Below are 10,977 nucleotides of genomic sequence, written 5' to 3'. Positions count from 1 at the left end.
TCATTTTGTACATACATTTGTGCATTGTCAACTGATGTTGTACTTATGAATTAGGTTTTCAGAACCGGTCTGTTGTTTGAGAACCGGGGTTTTCGATAATTTGTCTTTACGGAACTAGAATTTCCCGGTTTTTTTTCGGTATTTTCGGTTCTTTTCAATTTTTTTTTAAATTTGAAATATGAATTTATTCTTCAAAAGTGTATTACAATTAAACATTTAAATAGTTGTCGTTGAAAAAAAATAAACAGTTTTTAGTAACACATTTTTTTTATAAGTCAAAAATTAGTAAGCTTCATCTGCACGGCTACCTTCACGAATCGGCCATGTCCATTTTTAGGCAGCGGCGCTGGTTGCAATAGATGTATTATCCTGAAGAAGAGATTTAAGAAGAGTAGTAATCGCATTCGCATCTCATTCAGCTTATAACATCCCATTATTGGGCATAGGCCTCTTTCTCCATGTAGGATAAGGATTGGAGCTTAATCCACCACGCTGCTCCACTGCGGGTTGGTAGATATGTATACTATGAGTAACAATCGCTATCAGGTATTCACTATAACAATCGGGGCCGACGACTTAACGTGCTCTTCGAGGCACGGTGAGGAGACCCACAAGGACAGACATCCAAACTGGACAGAAATATTTGTACAAATACAAATATCCATCCCGAGCGGGAATCGACCCCTCAAACGTGTTTAAGTGACTACTCGCACCACTACACCAGAGCGGGTGTCAAAGGTAGTAGAGTAGTAATGTTACCTCTAAATTCTGCCAGAAGTAAACTGCTGGGATACATTTTAAATACATACACCGATAGATATGTATGTCGTAAGGTTATTAGGCTTTCCAAGTGGAACCGGTGCCTTTTGCTATCTTGCCAAAGAAGTTGAAAGTAACATCTATAAGCCTTCACTAACATCTAATGTAATTTCCAACAGGATATGATTAATTAATAATATTTTTTTAAACATTTCACCGCTTTGATTGTTTGACAAATTCTATACCAATCGAAAGTATGGAGCCCATATACCTAATATGCAAACGTTAGATTGCCTATTCTTTTCCGGTCATAACTCTCGGGTAGCCAGGTATAAACAAATATATCCATCGAGTCCGGTGCAAAATCTATAGATATATTTGTTTATACTTTCGATTGGTATATAATTTGTCTAATAATAATGAAACCGGTGAAATGTTTAATTTTTTTTTAATTATTAATTAATCATATTCTGGACTGAAATTTGTTAGGCGACCCATATGCAATAGGTATATTTATTGACATATTAAATCTATAATATAAAAATGAGTCGCTGAATGTGTTGCTAAGCGCAAAACTCGAGAACGGTTGGACCGATTTCGCTAATTCTTTTTTTAAAATATTCCTTGAAGTACGAGGATGGTTCTTACGGAGAGAAAAATTCTAAAAAAAAATAATAAAATTAAGGAATCGACTGTTAGGCGATACGAAGTTCGCCGGGTCAGCTAGTTAAATATAAAATTCAAATAAACAGCTCGGTGAAGGTCGTTTTATATCGGGATCCTATTCTACTAAGGTTTGGCTATAATAAATAAAAAATCTCAATAGTGTCATCTATCAACACTTAAATTAAACTATTCGACACTGAAACTTGTTCTAATAGATTCAAATTAGTTTGAGCATCGACCTATAGATGGCAGTATTTACAATATATTCCACAATTCGTATATATTATTAAAATTAATTTTAATCTGCCTATAGTGCCTATATCAGACAACTCTTACTTCTCCGGTGCATTTCCTTTTCTTTCATAATATTTGCACAATTGTGCCAATATTTTGTTTATAATCGAAAAACACGTGATTTTAAGGAAGATATTTAAAATCGCTACATAAAAAACTGCAATCAATCACGTTCCGATTTGTGTGCTGCTAGAACAAATATACAAAGCGACAGACAGGCGGACAAAATTTCTAAAAATCCTTGTCTTTTAATACTCTCATAGAGATCCCTTTAAATAAATTTTTTGAATATCTCTCATGTTCAGACATAGGCTGGTTACAATTTTATTATAGGTTCTTCATCATTCGTTCATCTACCTATGTATAGACGGTACCTATATGTTCGCAAAAATTTATGGAGTTGTTCTATTTGAATTTTGATAATCCGGAAATGAGCTTCGAGAATGTCATGTTGTTAAAGCAAAAACTATATCACAATTCAAGTCACACAAAGCTAAAATTTTCTACGAAATATTTTTAATATTTACAATAATAATAATAATGCGAAAGAAGACATGTGCAGGTATGTGTAAGTATTTTTATTAGTAACAATATCTATTTAATTTTAGTAACCTCCTCAACCTCAGTGAAAATTATGCAATAGGAGCTGCAAAATTATACATATCTTACATCATCGTTTTGGTAGAACCAGTTATGTTTATTGGCTACAGCTTTTTATTTCACTCGAATATTACATCCCACTCATCACATTTTGCACTCGCAAATACTCGGGTGTTGAATAACATTGCCAGTATATTTAACTACCACAATATTTGTTTATTTTTATAGAAATCAGTAAAAACTGCAATAAAAACTTTTAACTATTACCATATTGCTCGATAGTATCCCTGCTGAAAATTCCAAATAAAAAACGATGATTTGTATTGGAAGTTATTGTAAACTGTTGTAGTTCGATCCCCACACATGACAAACATTTGTATTGGCCATACAGGTATTTGCCGTGGTCTGGGTGTTTGTGCAGTCCCTGTGGGTCTCCCCATCGTGCCTCGGAGAGCACATTAAGCCGTCGGTCCCGGTTGTTATCATCTACGCCTGATAACGATCGTTATTCATAGTAGGGAATATATCCGCCAACCCGCATTGGACCAGCGTGGTGGATTAAGCTCTGATCCTTCCTCTACATGGCGAAAGAGGCCTATGCCCAGTTGTGGGATATTACAGACTGAAGCGTGTGTTTGAAAATAGGATTCCAAAATTTTCATACAATTTTAAGCTATCTGGATTCCAGATAGCCCAGATAAAAACACATAAAAATTGTACGTACAAATCATCGTTTTTTATTTGGAATTTTCAGCAGAGATGTCTTAGCTGAAAAAAAAATTCTTTCTAGGTAGAGAAAAGGCGTAGAAGACTTATAACGTATATTTTATTAATAAATTGTAGTGTTTATGCTTATCAAAAAATTTATTAACTTCATCTTTAGCTACACTCTTATATAATGACTATTTTTTTCTATCTTGGGCTATTATTTCCCACATTTGTTAATGGCAATACCTCTGTAATCGTATAAATTCGATCTTTATATTTATACAGCTCTTAGAAATAGACGACCTTGGTAGACCACATTATACACTCTAAATGTAAACGATTTCAGTGTAAAGCCACGTGTTCGTAAAAACTTAGAATTATCAGCATAACTTTAGTGTTCGTCTTAATTCAACGATTGCCTAAGGTAAATAAATTATAAAAAAATTATGGTAATATTTTTGTAAATATACAGTCATGTCAAACTACTCATTTACTTTAAATGTTGTACATATCCGGTATCCTAAAATAAGTAGACATTTTTTTTTGTATTTATTTGAACTTTAAAAAAAATATAGTTGTATTAGAGAGGTCAATTTAGTAAGTTTAACGTAATTCTATTAAATTTAATTTAGTACTTATCTGGTTAATATTAAAATTCCTGGATATTTCAAACGCTATTGACACAAATAAGTTATACCGCCACCATATGTTTATTCCTAACAAGTACCGATGGCTTGTTTATCAATGTTAAATAACAACAATCAAAACCAATCTAAAAGATACGATTGAAGATACTACCTTCGTTACGAAGTTTTATTCACTTTTCTGTGAATTTCGGGAAAATGCTTCGATCTTAATTCGGGTCTCCTATGCATGTAATGTTTTATAACAAAAGGTGCAGTAGTATTTGCAAGTATTATTAAGAAATAGATATACACCAGGCCATAAACAGGAGGAGGTTACTCAATTCGACCGTATATATACATAAATATAATTTCTTTTATGTATGTTCGGGGATAACTTCGTCGTTTATGAACCGATTTTGATAATTCTTTTTTTTTTTGTTGAAAAGGAGATATCCCAAGGTTGATATCATCATAAGGAAACCAGAATCTGGTGATGGAATCCCAGAGAAATTGAGGGGAATCCTCGAACTTCGTAGTGATGACTAGTGCGTTTGTTAATTTTTTCGTCTACTTACGTTGTATTAGGTACTTGTCGATGTAACTGAAGTCTGTTATTTCGTTTGCGAGCAAATACAATTTATGTAATAATAACATATTATGGAACAACTTTGCAAGACAAATTATGTTCGTTACACCAATTTTTACAAGTTTTGTTTATAGATCAAAATTAATTCGAATAATATTTTTTAACATAATAGCATGAAATCAACATTTAAAAAATATGTAGGTATTTATGATAAGTATATTAAAAATTTAGATTTAGTTAGGAATTTTATGTATCTTTTTTGTTTTGAATTTTATTAATTTTAATACATGCTATAGAAATCGTAGTATAATTAATGTAAAATTAACTTTTTATTGAGAAAATAAAAAAAGCTTAATTATTATTGTAGAGAGATCTAATAAACTAATTCGTCTTTTTTACAACGCCAACTAAATATTCTATAGAAATCGTCAAGTAAAGATAAACAATTATTTTTCTTTGTCCTTATTTTTATTTGCTCCCTAATTTACTAACTCGGCCACGAATTTTACATCTTATCACCATTTTACGTTTTAAAGCTTCAACACAAGGTCCTCAAATAATATAATTGAAGCTTCCATAGTTTTTTTTTTTTTTGTATCGCACGGGAACCTATTTTCGGGTGAGTCCAGGATGCCCGGCTAGGCATTCCTAGACCGTATGTCGGCTTCAGCACTTGGGGGTGCACTACCGACCAAACCCCTGCGGAAGCCTTCAGCCGCTTTAATTGGAGGGTCCCGGATCTGCAGGCAACAGGATCCCTCCAGCGACAGGCTGGCCTCGGCGAAAACACCAGACTTCTCCTCCATGGGGACTATCCGGCTCACCTCTGAATAATCCCGACGACGCCGTGTCTAGCAGGACCGGGTTCCTATCCCGGCCCGACACGAGCACAGGGGCGTTACTGGAGGCGCATTAAGTAGCGCCTCCTACGCACCCCCGTTCGTCGCCTGCGGACGGAGGTCTAGTCGGTGGCCTTCTCTATCATCCGCTCGTCGTTCTCCTTCTGGGACATTACTATATCGCAGAAGAAGACCATCGCCGTCCAGGACTCGTCGTCGCCGAGCATCGCGGTGATGACGCTAGGCAATGACAAGTCCCCTCCGAGGACTGTCGTCAGATCGCGACGCAGTGCCGCCCATCTCAGGCACACCTCGAGGGTGTGCTGGGCAGGGTCCATCGCTGCGCCACAATCGTGACATCCAGTCGTCGGCTCCTTTTGGGCCGTCCGACACAAATATCCATAGACAGTATCATTTATTATAACTTAGCACGTAAAATAATACATCATATTCTTATTCTTTGTCCTTATTTTTATTTGCCACCTAATTTACTAACTTAGCCACGAATTATACATCTTATCACCATTTTACGTTTTAAAGCTTCAACACAAGGTCCTCAATTAATATAATTGAAACTTCCATAGACAGTATCATTTATTATAACTTAGCATGTAAAATACTACATCATATTCTTTTATCGTGAAAATAGCCAAACGCGAAATTTTTCGGGAGCGCGCGAGACGACAACATTTGCATTTTGCACCAATCAGAGAGTGCCATTCGATTCATGTACATGTACCGACGACGAGTTAGTCACGTATATATTATTTATTTACTATCGTTCGTGTGTTCGTATTGCAATTTTTTCATCTATAATGAAGTAGTTTTCCACCATACTCCCCCATAGATACCCCTCGCAATACAAGGTAACGCACCATTTTTGAAAAAAAAAAGAAATCCCATAGTTCATAATTAGACAGTTTATCGGCATAATTTCGTTCCGGACATCTCCGCCGCTACGAAAGCCCTTCGCTCTTACGTTAAAAAACAAACGAGACGCGCTCTTGCAACGAACGCAATGGTCAATTTATTTTATTTTATTTTTTAGGAGAAATCTAACGGATATTCACTTATGCCTCAAAATTGTCACAGAACGGAATCAGCCTACCCCGACTCCACGTAGTCTTATTTCCCCTACCCCTAGAGTGTTCTTTAGATGACGGAGGCGCGAAGAGAGGGCAGCCCCTTCGCCCTTGTGCGGAGGCGAGCGTGGGTGTCTGCATTTTGTTACACAAGGGCGAAGAGGCTGCAACTTCGAAGCGATGGATTTTATTTTCTCTTCCATCAATAGTTTATGGGTTATATTAGTGGCCATAATCTACTATTTGATGGCAATTTTAGCGAAGTTTTGACGATCAATTAATGTGGGATGAGTTACATTTTAAGCGTACTGAGTTAAAAATTTTAAGCTAATAGAATATCTTATTTTATGTCATATATTAATATTTTAGAAGTTTATTGCTTGAACGCATACTCGTGCATGTTAAAAGTTTAGATGCTAAAAAACAACCACCATGCTGAATTGTATTTAGGGTGTCTTACATTTTTTTAAAAAAGTCTCTTTAATTAGCACCCCTTGTTATTTGAGTTCTCAAGGTAAACATAGCGTATTACTTTTGCGTTATTAAAAACATAAAATATAATGTACAACACTATCCAAGCCCGTGACATAATAGCTAATATTTAGCACTAGCTATGCCCGCTACTACGTCCTCGTGGAATTAAAAAAAATAGTTATTGTTCAGTTCAAGTGATAAAAAAGAACAAAAATAAAAGTAGCCTAAATTACTCCTTATTACATCAGCTATCTGCCAGTGAAAGTCCCGTCAGAATCTGTCCAACCGTTTCAGAGATTAGTCGGAATAAACAGACAGACATACATACAGACAGACAATAATCGTAAAAAAATGTTATTTTGGTGTATGTACCTTATATACATCCATATGCATTAAGTAAAAAGCGGTGATTTTAATATTACAAACAGTTACAACTCTAATTTTATTTAAAACGGAACCCTTATATAGATAGGGATGTTACGGGCTAAATCAATTTTTTTAATTACGACACAATATGAAAGTGAAATATTTAAATGAGAATTCTATAACGTAATAACGTCACATCTGTTTGTTATACTAGCAGTTTAAGATTAATAAATATCTCTCCATAAACCCTAAAACTTTCACATTTATAACCTACCTATACCTATAAAATATTAAAGTTAATCTCATCTTTCCAGATGTGTGGAATTTGGGCAACGTTTGGAACTGATGGAAGGCTGAATGGAGCATGCGTCAAGTGTTTTTCTGCTATAGTACATCGCGGTCCTGACGCATGGCGTATAGAACAAGATGCAAGAGAACCACTCGCCGTATTTGGCTTCCAAAGACTCGCAATTGTGGATGGTCTAAATGGAATGCAACCCATGCGAATACACCTTTACCCTCGGGTGTCTCTCATTTGTAATGGCGAAATATACAATTGTGAACGACTTTGCAATCAATACAATTTCCAATATGAAACACACTGCGACATAGAGGCTATTATTCATTGCTATAAAAAATTTGGTATCAGTGACACCGTCAGAAACCTCGACGGAGTTTTCGCATTTTGTCTAATTGACGGAGAAAAAAGAAAAATTTATATCGCTAGAGATCCATACGGAGTAAGGCCCTTATTTCAATTACAAGATGAAGAAAATGGATATATGGCTATCTGTTCAGAAGCTAAAGGCTTAATAGGCTTAAAAGATAAAGAAAGCAAAACATCGAGCTTAGGTCAATTTCCTCCTGGACATTTAGAGGAATGGGATATTTTAGATGGAGGTAAAGTTAAGCGTAACTATACTGAAAAATATTTTACCCCTGGTACGCCTCCTCATTTTACTCCATTTGTAGCAGAGGAAGAAATGTCACAAATGAATATTTACGAAAAAACTACCCATCTTTTAGAAGCAGCTTGTAACAAAAGATTAATGTCTGATAGGCGAATTGGCTGTCTCCTAAGTGGAGGCTTAGACTCTTCGCTTATAACCGCTTTAGTAGTAAAGTTAGCAAAGTCACACAAACTCCCATACAAAATACAAACATTTGCAATCGGTATGGGAGATTCCCCCGATCTCATAGCAGCACGCACAGTAGCAGAATACCTCGGAACTGACCACCATGAAGTCATATTTGATGAGAGTGATGTTAAACGAGAATTAGATAACGTTATATATCATTTAGAGTCCTATGACATAACAACAATACGAGCTAGTATACCTATGTACCTTCTTTCAAAGTATATTAAAGAAAAAACAGATACTACTATCGTTTTTAGCGGTGAAGGTGCAGATGAACTTGCACAGGGATATATATATTTTAGAGATGCTCCTGATTCAAAAACGGCTCACGAAGAAAGTATAAGACTTCTTTCAGATATTTATTTATACGATGGATTAAGAGCAGATCGAACAACAAGTGCCTATAGTTTAGAGCTTCGAGTACCATTTTTAGATATCCAATTTACTAGCCACTATCTTAGTTTAGATCCTTCTTTACGGCAGCCCCAAAACGGCGTGGAGAAACATCTACTTCGCAATAGTTTTTCCAAAAGTGGTTTATTGCCAGAAGAAATTTTATTTAGACATAAGGAAGCTTTCAGTGACGGCGTCGCTTCTGTGAAAAAGTCATTATTCAAAACGATTGATGAGATAATCAAAGAACGACTACCAGAAACAATTGATGAATACCCTGGAGTACAACCAAATACTGCAGAATCTAAATATTACAGATATACATTTGAAAAATTCTTTCCGGGTCAATATAACTTTACACCATATTACTGGATGCCTAAGTGGGTCCAAGTTTCAGATCCGTCAGCAAGATTCATTAAACATTATGCCGCCTCATAACAATATTGTTGTGCTGCTGTTATGTCATTGAGTTTTTTTAGTATTTCATTGTTTTTACGAACCATATTTACATTAATGACACACTGCCCAACTTGAAAATGTTCCAAAAGAAATGAAGAAATAAAATTAAATCTGCGATTAGCTGATTTTTTTTTATTTTTTATTTAATACAGTTAAATATATCTTTGTATGATTTTCATTCATTATATAAAGATTTTATACATATTTTAAATTTATTATTACAAATTTTAAAAGAAAATTAATTACGGGTATATATCGTGAATATCGTTATTTGTTAAAGGCGGTCTTATAGAGTTGATAAAATTCGTGATACATATACAATTACTATAATCAGGCTTCGTTTCTAGCGTTCCTTCTTGACACTCTGAAGAAGCTACAACCTTATTATTTATATTATCAATTATACCAATCGCTACTGACGAATATTTAAATAAGTCTTGACTCTGTAACACAGCACTCAACTCAATTTTATTCGTATCTGAAGTGGACTTTTCTACGACGTTAATTTTATTCTCTGTTGACTTGTCATGACAAAATATTTCTGTCTTTGTTTCAGACTCTTCATCTTTTAAAAATTTTATATCTTTATCTCGAAATAAATTCATGGCCATGTAACAGCCTGGACAGAAAACGTTTTTATGTAAATTGTGTGAATGTGTACGATTTAACTTTGGATCTGATGAGACTCGACCTATAGTACTAAATAGATCTTCACCCGTAACTTGAACATGTTTACTGCTAGTATGTGTTTGAAAAGAGTTCACATTACCACTGCAAATTTTACAATTGCATATATTTTCATCTAATAATTGTTTCAAGTTTCGCACTACTTCTGATTCCAGTGTATAACTAGAGTTTGGAAAAATATTGCACATTTCGGCGAGTTTATTATTATTAAATTCCAAAAATAAAAATAAAAATATAATATTAATACCAAAACTGTTCAATCCATTGTTCTCATACTAAACTGTATATTTATTTTTTAATTCTCTCAGCCATTTTTAAAAGGAAATAAACATTACTTTTTGTGACGTTTAACATAGATTTTTACCTACATAGCTTAAAAATAAATTGAAAATAAAAATAAATGCAACCTTTTTTATTTAGAATAATGTAATGAAAATATTTTTACCAACCAATTTATTAAGGACTGTATTGTATATATGTTACTAGCGGCCCGCTCCGGCTTCGCACGAGTATAAAATATATAGCCTATGTCATTCACTGAAAAAAATTATTAAAATCGATCCAGTAGTTTTGATTTATTCATTACTGCCCGTGGCCCGCACGCGTTAACTTTAGAGTAAAAGCCGGCTGGAACTGCCGCAAACGCTACGTATCGCAATTTTTCAATCTATAATATCTTCAAAAATATTCATTTAAATCATATGCTGTAAAGGGCCATATAAATCTATATTAAATCAACAATGTATTTAAGGTATTTAATTAGATAAGGATTATTGGTTAAAATCGCTTCGAAAATTAGCCATTATTTCTCGTAAAAAGTAAATGACAAAAAAATTTTATTTAATATTTAATGTATATAATATGGGATATCCATAAGAGATAGACATATAGATATAGATAGCAGAGTTTTCTGTAGTCCTTTACAATGTGTACAATACTTAGTACATTATTTTGATAAATCTCGTAGGGTTCAGCCTGCGTTTGCAATGTAAGTGGAAAAAATGTAATTATTTACGACATCACATTAGAAACCTCAAAAATAACAGTATTTCTCCACTATTTAATAGATGTTATTATATATATAGAAACCATCCTTTTTAATCACTCTATCTATTAAAAAAAATCGCATCAAAATCTGTTTCGTAGCTTTAAAGATTTAAGCATACATAGGGACATAGGGACAGAGAAAGCGACTTTGGTTTATACTATGTAGTGATTAAGAAAAGTGGGTAGATAAAGCTGATACCGGCCTATGAAAAACAATTAATAAAAATAATAATTAAAAAAAACAAAAAATCC

General features: G+C 34.2%; 1 protein-coding gene and 1 long non-coding RNA gene across 2 annotated transcripts; one reads left to right on the top strand and one right to left on the bottom strand.

The window, feature by feature from the left end:
• Nucleotides 1-248: 248 nt before the first annotated feature.
• Nucleotides 249-2,517, bottom strand: LOC123658399. The gene is made up of 2 exons (XR_006743869.1): nucleotides 2,389-2,517; nucleotides 249-369 (listed from the first exon to the last, which is right to left on the bottom strand). It is a non-coding gene; the product is annotated as an uncharacterized LOC123658399 (long non-coding RNA).
• Nucleotides 2,518-3,304: 787 nt separating this feature from the next.
• On the top strand, nucleotides 3,305-9,108 carry LOC123658398 (asparagine synthetase [glutamine-hydrolyzing]-like). The gene is made up of 2 exons (XM_045593827.1): nucleotides 3,305-3,451; nucleotides 7,315-9,108. Exon 2 carries the CDS (start codon nucleotides 7,315-7,317, stop codon nucleotides 8,968-8,970), a length of 1,656 nt encoding a protein of 551 aa, XP_045449783.1. The 5' UTR covers nucleotides 3,305-3,451; the 3' UTR covers nucleotides 8,971-9,108.
• Nucleotides 9,109-10,977: the final 1,869 nt, after the last annotated feature.

This window comes from Melitaea cinxia, chromosome 12 (genome assembly GCF_905220565.1).
Source record: "Melitaea cinxia chromosome 12, ilMelCinx1.1, whole genome shotgun sequence".
Lineage (NCBI taxonomy): Eukaryota > Metazoa > Arthropoda > Insecta > Lepidoptera > Nymphalidae > Melitaea > Melitaea cinxia.
This window is presented reverse-complemented; position numbering and strand designations above follow the sequence as displayed.

Excerpts from the sequence above, each read along its gene's own strand:
- LOC123658398 (XM_045593827.1), top strand. The coding sequence starts at position 7,315 with ATGTGTGGAATTTGGGCAACGTTTGGAACTGATGGAAGGCTGAATGGA.